The sequence below is a fragment of the Chiloscyllium punctatum genome, chromosome 5, assembly GCF_047496795.1.
Source record: "Chiloscyllium punctatum isolate Juve2018m chromosome 5, sChiPun1.3, whole genome shotgun sequence".
Taxonomy (NCBI): domain Eukaryota; kingdom Metazoa; phylum Chordata; class Chondrichthyes; order Orectolobiformes; family Hemiscylliidae; genus Chiloscyllium; species Chiloscyllium punctatum.
Window position 1 is genome coordinate 59,628,703 of NC_092743.1, and position 20,184 is coordinate 59,648,886.

Sequence of the window (20,184 nt, forward strand, 5' to 3'; positions counted from 1 at the left end):
CCAACTTCTTCAATCTACCCTTAAATTTCTCATCCTTGGAACTATTCGTGTAAATCACTTCTGCACTCTGTCCAATGCCTTCACATTTTTTCAATAATGCCACGCACATAACTGTAGATAAGACTGCAGGTGAGACCTAACAAGTGTCTTGTACATGTTCAACATCACCTTCTTGTACTTTTATGCCTCTATTAGTAATGCTGAGGATACTGCATACTTTAACTGTCTCAGCTTATCTTGCAGTCTTCAATGATCTGTTTACAAATACACACAGGCTGCTTTGCTCCTGCACCCCTTTTAAAAATTATACCCTCTATTTTATATCGTCTTTCAATGTTCCTCCTTTCAAATGTATCACCTCACACTCATCTGCATTGAGCTCCATCTGCCATTTATCTCTCCCAATAGGTCTGTCCTTTTGGAGTTCTACACTATTCTCATCATGGTTTACAATTCTTTCAAAGGTCGCTTGCCTCTTTCTGAACTAGAGGCATGGATTCACACCTCACCAGCTCCAGAGTTGCATAACAACATCCCTGAACAGATTTATCAGAATATATCTAACATTCTTCCAAGTTTTGTGTGATCTGCAACCTTCAAAACTGTTTCCTACACACCATGGCCTGGATCACTAATATCTATCAGGAAAAGCAAGGGTCCCAACACACTTCCCTAGGAAACTCCACTACATTCCCTCCTCAAGATGGAAATATAAATCCATTGCGACCTTTAGCGATCTCCTCCAGCGCTATATCCTTTCTTTCTTGCACGGTGAATTCCCGAATCTAACCTTATCCGTGCCTCCACCCTTTCCTCTGGCACCAACACCATTGACAAAGCTTTCAAGCTGCATCCCAGTGCTGAACTTCGACACCCCCCCCCAAAATCACTCCCCGCCGTTCAAACAAAAATAAACCTCCTGGAAAGCTACATGCCTGAACTAACAGTTGGCTATCCCTCCGAACTTGTTCAGAAAGGCAACGCCTCCCTTCTCGTCGGCTGACAGACCACAATTTTCTGCCTGGAGCTTCTCATTTCCTCCAGAAGTATTCCAACTACCGCCAGGCTCGTCGAATACGCGACGGTTGAAGGCCCAAGCGGCGCACGCGCAATGTCTTCGGGCCGGCTTCCTCGGAGCGTTTGAACAGGAAGGCGGACATGTTGATCAGGAAAAGAAAGTTGCAAATTGACGGGTGCATTTTCAGGAAGAAGAAAAAAATCGCTCTGCATTCTCACCGCCGTTGAGAAAGAAGCCGGGGAATCACAAGCAGGACTATTTTTGTTTTTTTAAAGAAAAACCTCGTTGGGATTGCAAAGGCGCTGCTGATCCGCGAGCCGAGTTTTATGTGAAGCAATGGGCACACAGGATGTTAACCGCGCGCCGTGATATTCGCTCTGAAGAAATATTTGCAGAAGTTCATGTTCCTGAGCTGAAGCTGTCAACGTACCAGAAGTGCTGCTGTTCAGGCCTATAAACGAGGCTTGACACTGTGCTATCTTTATTTTTAATCAAGATTGCACCTTTCTACTTTTTCAAACAGCCGGGTTGACGAATCTATCTGTAAATGCATTTTCAGTACATTCTTTTTATTAACGAACCACTGCCCTGCTGAACTTTGAAGAGGAACTTGAAACGAGGAAAGTGTTTCTTCTGTTTATTTTCTTAAAAATGCGACTGATAATTCGAAGTTCCGTGAAAGTCTTTATGGTTCCAACTAGGGAAAAGAAACTATTCGGTGAAATGATTCTGTGAAGGTGTTTTTTATGATTTTTGCTTGCGCTTACCTGATGGTTGCTCCGTAAAAAGGCTGACAGTCATATCGGAAGTGCTTATTTTGTTCAAATTTTCATTTCTTTTGAACTTGGAAATAGCTTTATAATACGTGGACACCATGTCATCTGGAGACAGTTTGGAGGTTCGATTTGAAAAGATCGATTTTATGTTAAAGGATCCCAAATGCGAAGTGAACAGTGAATGTTTGCTGGTAAGTGAGGTTTAATATGTTTCTGTTGATGCTGTAATTATGGTGACCAGACGCATAAAATGTGATCTACAAGTTTCAAGGCAAGGTGCTCAATGGGTTTTAAGATGTTTACTTTCAAAGGTATGTTTTGTGAAAACAGTGATTTATATCTCTGTTTAATTCTGTTGAATTAATGCATTATCTCGACATGAATTTGTCCAAATATTTAGACAATTTCTGAATGGCCGCTCTTACGATGCACACTTTTTTTTCTGTGTTGACAGGTAAGAAGAATTGAATTGCTAAATCGAAAAGTAAGAGTTGAACCAGTAGATCATAGTAACATAATTTGAATTATCATGCTTGATATACAGCTTTAGTACAAGTATCTTACACTGCTTGCAATATGTTCCATTGTCATTTGTGAAAGACTCCTGTCACCCCAAATTTTACAGATTTAATTCAATTTTAAATAAATTGTTAGAAATAACTTCTGAGATAACTGGAGTTCCTACTAATTAGAATAGCCTTTGAGTAGTCTAAGATGGAACATGAGAAGTCAAAATATTCCATAATATTTTCATAATTTGGCATTTCTAAATGGAAAAAAAAGCAATTTGTCCAATATGCGATGAACAGATCTTTGTATATTATCACACAATTTCAGGTTGCAGTTTTGTTAAGAAGGGAATTTTAGGATTTTGATATTGAGACTTTGTGGGAATTTATGTGCCCAGATGAGGATGGTGTGTGACTTTGAAGCAATGGTATTTCCATGACATGTACTTTGCTTATTCTTTTCATTAAAATGCTTGCAGAGCTGGGAGATACTGCTGAGATGAGCTTAGTGAGTTGCTGCTTTGCATGCACGCTGCAGCAGTGGTACACTTTGATGAAAAAGCAGAGTGAGTTTATTAGTTGAAGTGCTGGCTATGCATATGCAGATTGGTCTGTCCTGAATATTATTGCATTTCTTGAATATGCATTCATTCAGATAAGTCATCAATATTTGATCACACTTTCTAGGCATCAACCATGACTTAATATTAGTTTTCTTGCTTCTCAGATGATTATGGGTCCAAATATTGTTTGAGAGACTTGTACAGATAATCTGAACTGACAGTGCTGTACTATAAAATGTAGGAGGAGAAGTAAACCATTTGGCCCATTGTCATGCAATAACATCCTGACTGGTTTGATAATCCTCAATTCCTGCCTTTTCCCCACACCACAATTCTCTTATTGATTTAAAAATCTTTCTATCTTGGCCTTGAATATACTGAATGAGATTACTTCCTTGGCCCTCTGCAGTAAAGAGTTCCACAGATTCACTACACTCTGCGAGAGGAAATTCCTTCTCATCTCTGTGTTAAATGGTAACCCCTTATTCTGAGATTATGCCCTCTGGCCCTAAAATATCTGTAAAGTAGAAACAACCTCTCAGCATCTACCCTGTGAAGCCCTGTAAGGATCTTTTATGTTTCATTCTTCTAAACTTCAGCAAGAATAGGCCCTACCTATTCAACCATTGAGAGAGATTGGGCTCGATCCATTCCTTTTTGTTGCTCTTTACCCCTTCCCCGTCCCCCCACCCTATCTTCTGCACATAAACCAACATTTTCCTAGCTGCCATCAGTTGTGAGGAAGGGTCACCAGACCTGAAACGTTATTTAGATTTAGATTAGATTATTGACAGTGTGGAAACAGGCCCTTCGGCCCAACAAGTCCACACCGACCCTCCGAAGAGCAACCCACCCAGACCCATTCCCCTACATTTACCCCTTCACCTAACACTATGGGCAATTTAGCATGGCCAATTCACCTAACCTGCACATCTTTGGACTGTGGGAGGAAACCGGAGCACCCGGAGGAAACCCATGCAGACACAGGGAGAATGTGCAAACTCCACACAGACAGTTGCCTGAGGTTCTTTTAATTTCTCTTCAGAAATGCTGGCAGACCTGCTGAGCTTTTCCAGCAACTTCTGTTTTTGTTTCTGATTTACAGCATCTGCAATTCTTTCAGTTTTTATCTCTAAAATGGTTATTGGTCATTGTCACATTTCTCTTTGGAGCCTCCTGTGTGTTCCTTACATTGTAACGCTTTAAATAGTACTTAATTGTTCAAAGTGTGTTGGGATTTCCAAGCACCGTGGACTTTCATTTTAAATATCACACCCATAACTTGTGCCTGATAAATGGGGACATTTTGAGTGTTTGGGAGATGAACCATGATCACAGGATACAGAGATGGTCTTTAGCTACTGTTTTCATTATGCCTGATGTAGTTCAACTTCAGTAATTGACCTCTCGGATGTTGTTAGAGAACTTGGTATTACAATTAAAGGTTGGAGAGAGTGCTAGACTTTTCTTCTTGGCAATGGTTATTCTTTGCTATGTATGTAATGCTAATTTTACTTCTTCAGCTCTAATCTGGTTGGCAACAAAGTGATATTTTCTTGGTATGTTTCTAAAACCATGAATTGCAATATTTACAACAATAACTTGTATTTATGTCTAAAATATAAATAAATTGCACCAAGATATTTTGTGAGAAAACAAAACTTGATACTGTGTCACATAGAGATATTAAATAGATGACCAAAATCTGGTCAAAATTTAGGTTTGGAGAAGTTCCTTAAAGAAGAAGAATGGAAAGAGATTAACAACAGACAATTTGATTGTTGGGGAGCAGACAAGCATTTCTATGACTACAAGCGTTTCTATGGGCCTCTGTTGTACCAGGATCAAGGATGTCACAAAGTAGTTGCAGGGTGTTATTTTTGGGGAGCGTGAAGAGCCAGAGGTTGTGGTTCACATTAGCACCAAGGATATTGTTGGAAAAGGGAATGAGGCCTTGAAAGTAGAATTAAGGGAGCGAGACTGAAATAAAAAGCAAGACATAAGGCCAGTTATCTCAGAACTCCTCCCATATTATATACTAATGAGGGAGTGGAACTGAAAAAAATCAATATTGGTAGGGAGTTGGTGCTAGGGAAATTGAGATTAAAGGTTGATAAATTCCAAGGGCATGATAATCTACACCCCACAGTGTTTGAGGATATCGCTCAAGAAATAGTGGATGCAATGGTGGTCATCTTTCAAGATTCTGTAGACTCTGGAACAGTGCCTGAAGAACGAGCGGTGCTTCGAAAGCTCATGCTTCTAGATAAACCTGTTGGACTATAACATGGTGTTGTGTGATTTTTAACTTCGTCCACTCTAGTCCAACACCGGATTCTCCACATCATGCCCACAGTTTAAAACAGGAAGAGAAAAAGGGGAATTATAAACTCGTGAACCAAACATTGGTATTAGGGCAAATGCTAGAGTCCCTTATTAAAGAGTCAGTTGGGGAGACAGGATCGACAGAGTCAGCATGGATTTACAAAAGAGAAATAATGCTTGCGAAATCTACTGGAATTTTTGAGGATGTAACTAGTAGTGTTGATAAGGAGGAGCTAATAGATGTGATTTATTTGGACTTTCAGAAGGCTTTTGATAAGGTTCCACATAAGAGATTTGAATATAAAATTAAAACACATGGGATTAGTGATATTGTACTGACATGGATAGAGAACTGGTTGGCAGAAAGGAAATAAAGAGTGAAAATAAATGGGTATTTTTCCAAGTGGTAACTGATGACGAGTTGAGCACTGTAGGGAATAGTGCTTGGATCTTAGCTATTCACAATGTATATTAATTATTTAGATGAGTGATCTAACTCTAACATCTCCATTTTGCAGATGACAAAGGGGGGTGGGAGACTGAATTGCGAGGTGGATGCAGAGATGCTTCAATGTGATTTGAATGAGTTGAGTGAGTGGGCAAATGCTTGGCAGATAAAATGTAATGAAGAAAAATGTGAGATTATCCACTTTTGTAGCAAAAACAGGAATGCCGATTATTCTGTGAGTGTTGATAGTTTGTGAAAGGGAGAGGCGCAATGAAACCTAGGTGACCTTGTACACTAGTTTCTGAAAGTAAGCACACAGGTGCAGCGAACAGTAAAGAGGACAAATGGTATATTGGCCTTCATTGCGACAAGATTTGAATATAGGAGCAGGGTTGTTTTCTTGCAGTTGTACAGGGTCTTGGTGAGGCCACACTTGGAGTATTGAGTGCAGTTTCGGTCTTCTTATGTGAGGAAAGATGTTCTATTCATGGATGAAATGCAATTGAAGTTTGCCAGACCGATTTGTGCGATCGTAGGACTGAATGTATGTAAAAAGAGACTGGATCTGTTAAAACCATATTTAACTGGTAAGATTTTAAACCATAACATTTAAGGGTAGCATGGTGGCTCAGTGATTAGTACTGCTGCCTCACAGTGCCAGGGACCTGAGTTCGATTCCAGCTTTGGACGACTGTCTGTGTGGAGTTTGCACATTCTCCCCGTGTCTGCGTGGGTTTCTTCCCACAGTCCAAAGATATGCAGGATAGGTGAATTGGTCATGCTAAATTGCTCAGTGTTCAGGGATATGGAAGTTAGGTGCATTAGTTAGGGGTAAATGTAGATTTAATAGCATAGGGCAATGGGTCTGGGTGGGTTACTCTTTGGAGGGTTGGTATGGACTTGTTGGGCCGAAGGGTCTGTTTGCACACTGTAGGGATTCTATGATCCTATTTAATGGAATTTAGAAGAATGAGGGGATCTCATAGAAACCTGTAACATTCTAAAAGGATTAGACAAGGTAAACACTGGAAGGATATTTCCAGTGTCCAAGAGTTCATAATCAGAGCTCTCAATCAAAGGATATGCGGTAGGCTATTTAGGATTGGGAGGAGAAATTTCTTCACGAAGAGTTGTAGAGTCATAGAAATGTACAGCATGGAAACAGTCCAACTCATCTATTCTCATCAGATATCCTAAATTAATCTAGTCCCATTTGCCAACATTTGACCCATATCCTCCTAAACCCTTCCTATTCATATGCCCATCCAGATGCCTTTTAAATGTTGTAATTGTATCAGCTTCCACCATTTCCTCTGGCAGCTCATTCCATACACTCACCGCCCTCTGCGTGGGAAAAGTCCATTCTAAATCTTTCCTCTCTCTCCTTAAACTTATGCCCTCTAGTTCTGGAGTCCCCCACCCCAGGGAAAAGACTTAATTTATTTATCCTGTCCATGCCCTTCATGATTTTATAAACCTCTAGAAGGTCACCCCTCAGCCTCTGACACTCTAGGGAAAACAGCCCCAGCTATTTGGCCTCTCCCTATAACTCAAACCCTCCAAAGCTGGCAACATCCTTGTAAATCTTTTCTGAACCCTTGCAAATTTTGCCACATCTGTCCTATAGGGGAGAGACCAGAATTGCATGCAATATTCCAAAAGTGGGCAAACTAATGTCGTGTATAACCACAACATGACCCCCCAACTCCTATACACGACACACTGACCAATAAAGGAAAGCATACCAAACATCATCGTCACTACCCTATCAACCTGTGACTCCACTTTCAAGGAGCTATGAATCCGCACCCCAAGGTCTTTTTGTTTAGCAACACTCCTGAGGACCTTAACATTAAGTGTATAAGTCCTCCCCAGATTTGCCTTTCTAAAATGCAGCACGTCCCATTTGTCCAAATTAAATTCCATCTGCCACTCTTCGACCCATTGGCCCATTTGATCAAGATCCTGTAAGTTCTGAGGTAGCCCTTCTTTGCTGGCCACTACATCTCCAATTTTGGTGTTATCTGTAAACTCATTGACTATACCTCTTATGTTTGCATCCAAATCATTCATATAAATAACAAAAAGCAGTGGACCCAGCACTAATCCATGTGGCGCACCACTGGTCACAGGTCTCCAGTCTTCCATCTTTGAGCCAGTTCTACCTGTACTCCATGTGACCGAACCTTATTAAGGCGGCATGGTGGCTCAGTGGTTCGCACTGCTCCCTCACAGTGCCAGGGATCAGGTTCAATTCCTGCCTTGGATGACTCTTGTGTCGGGTTTTGCACGTTCTCCCCGTGTTTGCATGGGTTTCCTCCGGGTACTCCGGTCTCCTTCCTCACCTTCAGAAATGAGATAACAAGAGTCCAGAGAAAGTATATTCCTGTGAGGATGAAAGGAAAGGCTGATAGGTATCAGGAATGCTGAATGACTGAAGAAATTGAGGGTTTGGTTAAGAAAAAGAAGAAAGCATATGTCAGGTATAGACAGGCTAGATCGAGTGAATCCTTCGAAGAGTTTAAAAGGAGAAGGAGTATACTTAAGAGAGAAATCAGGAGGGCAAAAAGGGGACATGAGATAGCTTTGGAAAGTAGAGTTAAGGAGAATCCAAAGGGTTTTTACAAATACATTAAGGACAAAAGGGTAACTAGGGAGAGAGTAGGGCCCCTCAAAGATCAGCAACGTGGCCTTTGTGTGGAGCCGCAGGAGCTGAGGCAGATGCTAAAATAGTATTTTGCATCAGTATTTACTGTGGAAAAGGACATAGAAGATAAAGAACGTAGGGAAATAGATGGTGACATCGTGAAAAATGTCCATATTACAGAGGAGGAAGTGCTGGATGTCTTGAAATGGGTAAAGGTGGAAAATTCCCACAACCTGATCTAGGTGTACCCTAGAACTCTGTGGGAAGCTAGGGAAGTGATTGCTGGACCTCTTACTGAAATATTTGTATCATTGATAGTGAGGTTCCGGAAGACTGGAGGTTGGCAAACGTGGTGCTACTGTTTAAGAAAGGAGGTAAGGACAAGCCCGGGAACTATAGACCTGGTGACCCTGATGTCGGTGGTGGGCAAGTTGTTGGAGGGAATCCTGAGGGACAGGATGTACATGTATTTGGAAATGCAAGGACTGATTAGGGATAGTCAGCATGGCTTTGTGCATGGGAAATCATGTCTCACAATCTTGATTGAGTGCTTTGAAGAAGTAACAAAGAGAATTGATGAGGGCAGGGCGGTAGATGTGACCCATATGGACTTCAGTAAGGCATTCGGCAAGGCTCCCCATGGGAGACTGGTGAACAAGGTTAGATCTCATGGAATACAAGAAGAACTCGCCATTTGGATACAGAACTGGCTCAAAGGTAGAAGGCAGAGGGTGATGGTGGTGGAGGGTTGTTTTTCAGACTGGAGGCCTGTGACCAGTGGAGTGCCACAAGGGTCGGTGCTGGGTCCACTACTTTTCATCATTTATATAAATGATTTGGATGTGAGCATAAGAGGTATAGTTAGTAAGTTTGATGACACCAAAATTGGAGGTGTAGTGGCCAGCGAAAAAGGTTACCTCAGATTACAACAGGATCTTGACCTAATGGGCCAATGGGCTGAGAAGTGGCAGATGGAGTTTAATTCAGATAAATGCGAGGCGCTGCATTTTGGGAAAGCAAATCTTAGCAGGACTTATACACGTAATGGCAAGGTCCTAGGGAGTGTTGCTGAACCAAGAGACCTTGGAGTGCAGGTTCACAGCTCCTTGAATGTGGAGTCGCAGGTAGATAGGATAGTGAAGAAGGCGTTTGGTATGCTTTCCTTTATTGGTCAGAGTATTGAGTACAGGGGTTGTGAGGTAGTGTTGGGGCTGTACAAGACATTGGTTAGGTCACTGTTGGAATATTGGGTGCAATTCTGGTCTTCATATTGGAAAGATGTTGTGAAACTTGAAAGGGTTCAGAAAAGGTTTACAAGGGTGTTGCCAGGGTTGGAGGACTTGAGCTATAGGGAGATGTTGAATAGACTATGGCTGTTTTCCGTGGACTGTTGGAGGCTGAGGGGCAACCTTATAGAAGTTTATAAAATCATGAGGGGCGAGGATAGGATAAATAAACAAAGTCTTTTCCCTGTGGTGGGCGGAGTCCAGAACTAGAGGGCATAGGTTTAGGGTGAGAAGGGAAAGATATAAAAGTGACCTAAGGGGCAATTTTTTCACACAGAGGGTGTTAAGTGTATGGAATGAGCTGCCAGAGGAAGTTATGGAGGCTGGTACAATTGCAGCATTTAAAAGCAATTTGGAAGGGTATATGAATAGGAAGGGTTTTGAGGGATATCGGCCAGGTGCTAGCAGATGGGAAAAAATTGGGTTGGGATATTTGGCTGGCATGAACAAGTTGGACCAAAGGATCTGTTTCCATGTTGTACACCTTTGACTCTATAACTCTATGTGCAGGTGAGGTGAATTAGCCATGCTAAATTGCCCATAGTGTTTGGTGCATTAATCAGGAGTAAATGCAGGGAAATGGGTCTGGGTGGGTTACTCTTTTGAGGGTCATTGTGAACTTGTTGGACCAAATGGCCTGTTTCCACATTGTAAGAAATCTAATCTTAACCAGTCGACCACTCAAAACCTTGTAAAGCACCTTACTGAAGTCCATATAGATCATGTTCACAGCTCTGCTTCTTCAAAAAACTGAAATCACGTTAGAGTGACATGATTTCCCACACGCACAGCCATGTTAACTATCCCTAACATGGAATTCTCTGTTACTGAGAGCAGTTGAGGCCAAAACATTCCATGGTTTTACGAAGGGTTTAGAGACTGTTTGATCCTTTTAGTCCTAAGAACAGTATGGGAAGAAAGCAGGAATAAGATACCGATTTGGATGATCAGCTATGATCATGTTGAATGGTGGAGTAGGCTCAAAGGGCCAAATGGTGTATCTCTGCTTCTATTTTCTATGTTTTAATGTCTTGTGAATATTAACAGTGGAAGGTTGAAGAAATTATAATGTGGCTGTAAAAATGGCCCCCGAGAGATCACTTTAAATTTGTGGCTTTGGAGTTGGTTCTGGGACAATTGAAACCTGTTCAAGGAAGACACCTTAGCAGGATTGAGACTAACATCCTCACAGGGAGATATGCTGGTACTGTTGGTGAGGGTCTACACTTGCATGTTGAGGGAGTGGAAAGCTAAAGGGAATTAATTTAGCATAAAAATAAAGCTGATGATGAAAAATAGAAAAGCTATAAGTGAACATTAAAAATAGCAGAAACACATCCTAAAATCAAATGAGAGAATAGAATTACAAAAGCCAAATTAAATGGATTTGTAACAAGGTAGATGGCTTGACGGCGCATGTAGTAGTAAAAGGGTATGATTTAATTGGCATTAAGGAGACTTAACTGCAAGGTGACTATGTCTGAGAACTGAGTGTTAATGGATTTTGAACATTTCGGAGAAGACCCAAAGAGAAGAAAAGAAGGGTAGAGGTATGCTTATAAGAGACAGGGTCAATATATTCGTGAGTGAGAATCTCTAATTGGAAGAATGGGGAAAAGAATCTGCTTGGATGAAGTTCAGGGCAGCAAGCATTTATAGTGCTAGTGTATAGGCCATCAAACAGTAGTGGTAATTTAGTTATAAATCACGAACTTAAAGTGCATATGACAAATGGAAGGCAATAATCATGGGTGACTTCAATCTGCATTAAACGGAGTAAATCTAATGAGCACCAATAAAGTGAAGAAGAATTCCTGGAATGTTTTTAAGTGTGTTTTCTGGAGCAGTGTGTTGAGGAGTCAAATAGGGCACAGACTATTTTAGAACCAGATCTATGCAATAAGAAAGTGCTAATTATTAATTTTACTGTGAAAAAAACCTTGGGAATAATGATCTTTCCATGATAGAATTTTCCATTCATTTTGAAAGCGAAGTGGTTCAATCTGAAACAAAAGTCTTAAATCTAAATAAGGAGTTGAAAAACGTGGTGCTGGAAAAAACAGCAGGCCAGGCAGCATCCGAGGTGCCTAATGATTGAATGCAGTGCCATGTGGACATAACGTGGTAGGAGGAGCAAAGTGCAGAGTATTTTTTTAAATGGTGAGTATGTGAAAAATGTTGATGTCCAAGGCAACATAGCTGTTCTTGTTCATAAGTGACTGAAAGCTAGCATGTAGATGCAGCAAGCAGTTCAGAAGGTAAGAGAACTTCTGTAGGTTGACCTTTATCACAAGAGGATTTGAGTACAGGAGCAACAAAACCTTGCATCAATTTCCTTGAACACTGGTGAAACTGCACTTGGAGTTTTATGTGCAGTCCTGGTCCCTTTGCCTAAGGGTATGCTTGCTACAGCAAGCGTGTAACAGATATTCATCAGAATGGGATGCTGATTTTATCCTAATGAGGAAAGATTGAGAAGACTAGACCTGTATTATCTGGAATTTAGAAGAATGAAAGATAATCTCAGAAACTTACAAAATGCTTAAAGGGATAAATAGAATAGATGCATAAAGATTGTTTCCTCTAGTTCTTGGCTTTAGAACAAGGGGATGCAGTATCAGATTAAGTTTTTTGATTGATGAGGAAGTTCTCAGTCAGAGGAATCTTTGAAATTCTCTACCTCAGAGAGTTTCTCGTTACTAATGATGTTAAGGGATATGCGCTAACTCAGGGTTACAGTCTTGAAGTAGATGATCAGCTATGGTCTAGAATGGCAGAGCAAGCTCAAGGGGCTGAATAGCTTAGCCATTGTTGCTAGGTTACAAAATAGCTTAGTCCTTCTATGTTCCTAGTAGTTTAAAAATTATGTAGACACGTTAAATGAGCAGCAAAAAAAAATAGAGATGGGCTAAAATCTGGGGATGTTTGAGATTATTCATTTTGGTAATGAATAGAAAAGTAGAATTTTTAAAACGTCATGATATTCCAAGAAACCTGAGTGTACTCTCACAAGGAAAACAAAGTTAGCATACAGATTCCTGCTCCTCGGATGCTGCCTGACCTGCTGTGCTTTTCCAGCACCACTCTAATTTAGACTCTGGTTTCCAGCATCAGCAGTCCTCACTTTTGCCATACAGATATAGCAAGCAATTAAGAAATGAAATATCATGTTGGTCTTTATTGCAAGGTGATTAGATTACAAGAACAAAATATTTTTATGTTATGTAGGGCTTTGGTGAGAATTGGAATATTTATGGAAGACTTCGTCATTTGTATAAATGATTTACATGTGAACATAGGAGATATAGCTAGTAAATTTGCAGATAACACCAAAATTGGAGGTGTAGTGGACAGCGAAGAAGGTTACCTCAGATTACAATGGAATCTTGATCAGATGGGCCAATTGGCTGAGGAGTGGCAGATGGAGTATAATTTAGATAAATGTGAGGTGCTGCATCTTGGAAAAATAAATCAGACCAGGACTTGTACACTTAATGGTAAGGTCCTGGGGAGTATTGCTGAACAAAGTGACCTTGGAGTGCAGCTTCATTTTCCTTAAAAGTTAAGTCGTAAGTAGATAGAATAGTGAAGAAGGCACTTGGTATGCTTTCCTTTATTGGTCAGAGCATTGAGTATAGGAGTTGGGAGGTCATGTTGCGACTATATAGGACATTGGTTAGACCACTTTTGGAATATTGTGTGCAATTCTGGTCTCTTTCCTATTGGAAGAATGTTGTGGAACTTTGAAAGGGTTCAGAAACAATTTACAAGCATGTTGCCAGGTTTGGAGTATTTGAGCTAAAGGGAGAGGCTGAAGATGCTGAGGCTGTTTTCCCTGGAGTGTCGGAGGCTGAGGGGTGACCTCATAAAATCATGAGGGGCATGGATAGGATAAACAAACAAGGTCTTTTGTCTGGGATGGGGTAGTCCAGAACTAGAGGGCATAGGTTCAGGGTGAGAAGGAAAAGATTTATAAGGGGACCTAAGGGACAACGTTTTCATGCAGAGGGTGGTGTGTGTCTGGAATGAGCTGCCAGAAGAAGTGGTGGAGGCTGGTACAATTACAACATTTAAAAGGCATCTGGATGGATATATGAATTGGAATGGTTTGGAGGGATATGGGCCAACTACTGGCAAATGGAATTAGTTTAGGTTAGGATGTCCGGTCGGCATGGACAAGTTGGACTGAAAAGTCTGTTTCCATACTGTACATCTCTATAAACTGTATGGCTCTATGACTATGCTTACAATCAGGGCATTTTAGTGATGGCTTACCAGATTGATCTCTGGGATAAGAGCTTTAAGGTGTGAGATTGAGTAAATTAGATTTGTACTTTTTGGAATTTGGAAGAATGAGGGAGAATCTCATTAAATATTCAAGCTTTTGAAAGCGCTTGAGTAGATAGACACAGTCTGTTTTCTTTAGCTTATGAATTACAAACATGTATGCGTGGCCTTATGATAAAGTGCCAATCACTTATTATTTAGGCAGAAATATGTTCACTTAAAGAGTTGTAAATCTCTACCATGGGGGTTGTGGATGTTTCCATTGTTGAATATACTGTATGATGAACAGTTTCTAGTGTCTTGGGATTGGGAGCAGATGGAAAATTGGAGTTAAGACCATAATCAAATGAATCATGGTTGTATTGAATGACACAGCTAGGTTTGGGAGGTACATGGCTTTATTTTCTTTATTAGTTTTTTTCAACAGTACCCATCATGTGTAGGCTCCTTTGCTCCAATTTATTATAGTTTTATATTCTTATTTCAGAATATGATTAGAAAGAGTCATACTCAGTTTTCACAAGTACAATTCAGTAAATTTCACTGTATAAACATCAGAACGCAGATGCTGGTTGTCGTCCGACATTTAGGTGCAAATGCCAAATCAGCAGGTGATGTATGTGATGTCTGGGAACTGTTTCATCTATGTGGCATAGCATATTCACTGTATTAAGGAAAGTAACCACTTAGGTTAAAAGGCAACTTTAAAGCAAGATGAGATATAAGAAATTATTCACTTCTTCCTTGTCCAATTTGCTACCCCCGTTTCTCTTGTGGTGGAAAGTTTTCAGTGGAATGGATGAACTTGGATGCAAGGTGGAGGATTTTCTTCAAGCTTGATGTTTCATGCTCTTAGTATCCTTGTACTGTATTTATACTTACAGATCTAATTAGAGACTAACTTTGGGTTTTTTCTATTTTTCTATTTACTGTTTTTAGATACAACTCAGTGGGAACTGAGAAGCAAAGAGTTTGGAGCACAGTCAGTATGCATGCCATAATCATAATATAAACAAATTCATTGACATCAGTGGTGTTTTCAAAATAGATATATGCATCACTCCTTGGATGAGCTATGGAAGAACATATTTTTGAAAAAGACTTGAATAGGAGCTAATATTAAATCTCTATAAATCATTGTCTTACAGTCATAGCACTTTGGAATTTTATTCAGATTCTTCCATAGTAAATGTACTATAATTGAAATGTTCCTTGTTGAACTAAAATAACCCAGTATTCTTGTTTTTCCTGTAACCTGCTAAAACTGTTTTTTGGAAGTTTTTATAGGGTTCAAAATTTGGATTGATTTCAACCATGTTATGATTGTTAGTCCTTTTCTCAAATTATTTTTGGCTCTCCTGGGCTTTTGTGCATGTTTTTTTGCTCCATTTACGGGAAAATGAACAATCTGGCTGTAGTGCAAGTTAGTTAAGACTGCTAAATGCCTCTCAAAGTTTAGCCAAATTCTTTTATTTAAGTAAGCAGAATAATTTACATAGTTCTAAAAGCAGATTAGAATATAGTTTTGGAAATCTTGAAGTTTACAGGTGTAAAATAATGTGGATGTTTGAATATATTTCCATTTTATATGTACCATCCAAAATAATTTTGCTTTTTCTGTTCAGAGAACATTGTGTGTTTTTTGCTATTCGGAGAACGTTGACATTATTTGTTGCAGCTGCCTGTCTTCTTGCTGATTGTCTCCTTGCTTTGAGATCTTTTGTCTCCAAGTGATATTTACCTGGGATTTTAATGGCATCATGGGAACCCTGACAACAGGTTGAAAGCCAGTTTTGACGACACGTACGTGAGAATAGTTGACCTGCTGAATAGGTAAGCTGATGCTGAGGGCATTAGGACCAGTCAGGTGGGTCCTGGAAAGGAGTATATTGTGTGAGTACACAGCTTGTAGTTGCCATTGTGTGTGGATGGGGCTCATCTGTGAGCCATGGTGCCTGATAGGAAGGATCCCACCCCTTCTGTCAGAATCAGCAAGGATGTCACTAGAGTTTTTAGATTAGATTACCAACAGTATGGAAGCAGGCCCTTCAGCCCAACAAGTCCACACCGACCCTCCAAAGAGCAACCTACCCAGACCCATTCCCCTACGTTTACCCCTGACGCTATGGGCAATTTAGCATGGCCAATTCACCTGACCTGCACATCTTTGGACTGTAAGAGGAAATCGGAGCACCCAGAGAAAACCCACGCAGACATGGGGAGAATGTGTAAACTCCACACAGACAGTGCTTGAGGCTGGAATCAAACCCAGGTCCCTGGTGTTGTGAGGCAGCAGTGCTAACCACTGAGCCACTGTGCCGCCCCAATTTTCTCCAAATGTCAGAGTGCCTGCCCACCAATGCCTACCAGAGTGGGAAAGGTTCATATCCTCTGAGCAGGTCATAGAGTCCTCTAACACCATTTTATGGGTGCCCCTACCTCATTGCCCATCCACAAAGGTTAGATTTGTTCAGTGGTCTTGTCCACTTTGAGTGTTGTCAGACAATGTACTTAACATTTGCTCTAGAGTTGTCATTAAGATTTTCCCAAAGTGTCATATAATTCTGCAAATGCAAATTCACCCCATAGACATAATGTGTGTGTGCGTGCACGAGAGAGTGTGAATGTGTGCATGTGGGTGTGTGTGAGAGAGTGCATGTAAGAGAGTTTGTGTTTGTGTGTGTGCAAGCTTGGTAAAGTGTGTGTGTGAGTGTGATGGAGTATAAGCCTGTGAAAGGGTGTGTGCGTGGATAAGAGTGTCGGGGTGTATGTGTGTGTATGAAAGAGAGCATATGTATGAGAGAGGGTCTGCATGAGTGTGTCAGTATGTAAGAGTGTGTGTGTGTGAGAGAATGTATAGCGTAGTGGGGTCACCTGTAGTGTGACATGGAACCCACGGTCCCGGTTGAGGCCATCCTCATGGATACTGACCTTGGCTATCAGCCTCTCCTCGGCAACTCTGCGTTGTTGTGTATCCCAAAGTTTGCCTTGGAGGATGGTCACCCGAAGATCCGAGGCTGAATGTCGCTGACCACCAAAGTGTTCTTGACTGGGAGGGAACACCCCTGTCTGGTGATTGTTGCACAGTGTTCATTCATCCGTTGTTGTAGCATCTGCTTGGTCTCTCCAATGTACCATGCCTCGGGCATCCTTGCATGCAGTGTATGAGATGAACAACGTTGGTTGAGTCACATGAGTACCTGCCACACACATGTTGGGTGGTGTCCCCATGTGTAATGGTGGTATCCATGTCAACACTCTGACACATCTTGCAGTGGTTGCCATGACAGTGTTGTGGTTGATGCTGTCCTGAAGGCTGGGCAGTTTGCTGTGAACAATGGTGTGCTTTAGGCTTGGCGGTTGTTTAAAGGCAAGAAGTGGAGGTGTAGGAATAGTCTTGGTGAGGTGCTCATCCTCATCAATAATGTATTGCAGACTGCAAAGAACATGGCACAGTTATTCAGCTCCTGGGAAGTACTGTACAATAAAGGGTATCCTATCGGTTGTATTCCATGTCTGTCTCCTGAGGAGGTCATTACGGTTTTTTGTGGTGGCACGTTGGATCTGGCGATCGATGAGTTGAGCATTGTACCCTCTTCTTATGAGGGCATCCTTCAGCACCTTCAGGTGTCTGTCACATCCCTCCTCATCTGAACAGATCCTGTGTATGCGCAGGGCTTGTCTGTAGGGGATGGCTGTTTTAATATGTTTTGGGTGGAAGCTAGAAGTTCTGGGATTTATATACTAATGAACCGCAACCTGCAACCCATTCTGAGGATGAGGGACTTGACAGCAATCTGGGTTTGTGCAACATATAATTTTCGTTGCGTGACACTGTGGTCTTTTGCTTGTGGTCCTGTTCCGCGGCCACCTGGTGGGGGAGCAGTGCTCTGAAAGTTAGTGTGCTTCCAAATAAGCCTGATGGACTTTAACCTGGTGATGTGTGATGTTTATTATTAGGAAGTCCTACTTGAATTTCCTTTTCAGACATAAATTTTCATTTTTAGCTTGTATTTACACCCTTAAGTTTGGCAATCCCCTTCAATTCAAATAGGTTACTCAAAATTGTTCAGATTTCCAAAGAAAGGGTGTTCAGCTTCCTGACACCCACCAACATCCTGATTGCTCATCTTGCCCAAGAACAAAGTTCTATAATTGGATAAGCAAACCAGTATAAGTGGACAGACTATCTGTCATCTTGGCTTTGCTGTGAGCTGGGAAGTTATAGTCTTAACTGGTTCTCCAGAATTCCAATATAAACCTTAGCCAACACTCCACTCTGGTATTGAGATCAAGTTTGGATAAGAAGTTAAATTAATGGCAGAATCTTCTGGTCCTGAAGGTGATAAGCCTGAAGACATAAAAGCCACTTAATTCGTTGCTCTGGTAGTATATCAGACTGTCACTGCAATTTTTGTACCCTCTGGAATTAGATTCCAGGTGGGAAAGTTGCAAATTAAGGTGCTGAACTGGCTAATTCATGGTCAAATTCCCATTGTAACAATTACTGAAATAGCTATTCCCTCAGGGCTTCAATTATCACACTGCCAGGTAGGATAAAAACAGCTAGCCCACCTAACTGGTAAACCAGTCTATCAGTTGGGGAAGATGGTGGATCTCTTGATCTAAGCTAATTTATGCCCAATCAAGGATTTGAACTTGCCAATAGGCATCTTCTTCTGGCACAGAGGCAGTCACGCTACCCCGAATCAAGTCCCACCTGTTTCAGAGGTCGGTAATAACATCTCCCAACAGTTTGATTGAAAAAAATAGGTTTTAAAAAAATCTCTGAGCAGGTTAATTAGGCTGGCCTTCCCAACACTCAATCCCCTTGTACTTTCATTCCCCCATGCTCTCTGCTTTTGACCTCCCCTACCACACAGCACCATGAAACTCATGTTAAAGTTCTAATGTATCTTTTTGCCTTCAATAGAAAATTCTTTACAACAATAATGTCCATTTTGTTGAGCCCTCAACTCCAGTTCCAACTTGAACCCAGCTATTGCCTTACTAAAATAAAAAGGAAAATCGGATGTTACGTCTGGGCTGTTCTGGTACAACTTACAGTACCTTGCCTAAGACAAGCTGATTCAAGCCATCTCCTCTGTCAATTCTTACTTCTTCTTACATACCCTCTTTAACCACAAAATATAAAGAGGCAAAAAACACATTTAAAAAAAAAGAATTTACCCTTGGGGTGGGGTGGTAGGGGGAGGAGGAATGGATGGGGAAAGAGAAAATGTCCCTCCGATCACATTATTTTAAAGCACAATATTCCAACAAAAAAAACTCATTAGATAAGACAAGTACAGTGTACTAAAACAATAGGCAATAAAATACATCAATATTTTGTCAGTTATAAGAGGCAATTCGTGGTTAATGGAAGGAGTTATGAATTATACATGAATAGAAATGTACAAAAACATAGGAAGCCAGACTGATGAGCATTATAGTGATACACAATAAAGATACACACCAATCAGATTTATAGGTGGAAAAAGAATTAAAATGAGCATGAAAAAAGATCAATACAGTTCAGGAGTAGATATTTGAGTAGGATGAAAAAGCAGGGATCCATGAAGGCTGTTAGAATAAGTGAAGATAAAACAAATGATTTATTTTTATTATGCACATGGCCTTGCACTGTTGGACTTAGGACACGAGAATCCTAACACCATCAATGAAAATACCTCATATCCCCCATGCCACCTTCCTATCTAGATGAAGGAATTGAGGGCATTCTGACTAGGCTTGAAGATGGTACAAAAATAGGTGGAGGGACAGGTAGTATTGATGAGGCGGGGAGGCAGCAGAAGGATTTAGACAAGTCAGAGTGGGCAAAAAAGTGGCAGATGGAATACAGCATGGGAGATGGAATACAGCATTGAGATCAAATTTGGATAAGAAGTTAAATTAATGGCAGCATGGGAAAGTGTAGGTCATGCACTTTAGTAAAAAGAATAAAGGCATAGACTATTTTCTAAATGGGGAGTAAATTCACAAATCTAAAGTACAGAGGGATTTGGGAGCCTAAGTTCAGGATTATCTTAAAATAAACTTGCAGGTTGAGTCAGTAGTTAGGAAGGCAAGTACATTGTTGGAATTTATTTCAAGAGGACTAGAATATAAAAGCAGGGATGTACTTTTGAGGCTCTATAATGCTGTGGTCAGACCACATTTGGAATATTGTGAGCAATTATGGGCCCCATACCTTAGGAAGGATGTACTAGCCCTGGACTGGGTTCAGAGGAGGTTCACGAGAATGATCCAAAAAATGAAAAGCTTAACATGTGAGGAATGTTTGAGGGCTCCGGGTCTATACTTG

The 20,184-nt window shown here is 40.9% G+C and overlaps 1 protein-coding gene across 2 annotated transcripts in view; it reads left to right on the plus strand.

The window, feature by feature from the left end:
* The first annotated feature begins 1,098 nt into the window (after positions 1–1,098).
* rock1 (Rho-associated, coiled-coil containing protein kinase 1) overlaps positions 1,099–20,184 on the plus strand; it is a 205,184-nt gene continuing 186,098 nt past the window's right edge. Inside the window, exon 1 of one of the 2 annotated variants that reach the window (XM_072570409.1) lies at positions 1,099–1,985. Coding sequence is in view for 1 of the 2 variants with exons in the window: in XM_072570407.1 (XP_072426508.1) it covers positions 1,893–1,985 (93 nt within the window). In the remaining variant the exon portion in view is untranslated. The remainder of the gene's footprint in view (positions 1,986–20,184) is intronic. The other variant, XM_072570407.1, reaches the window with a different exon arrangement.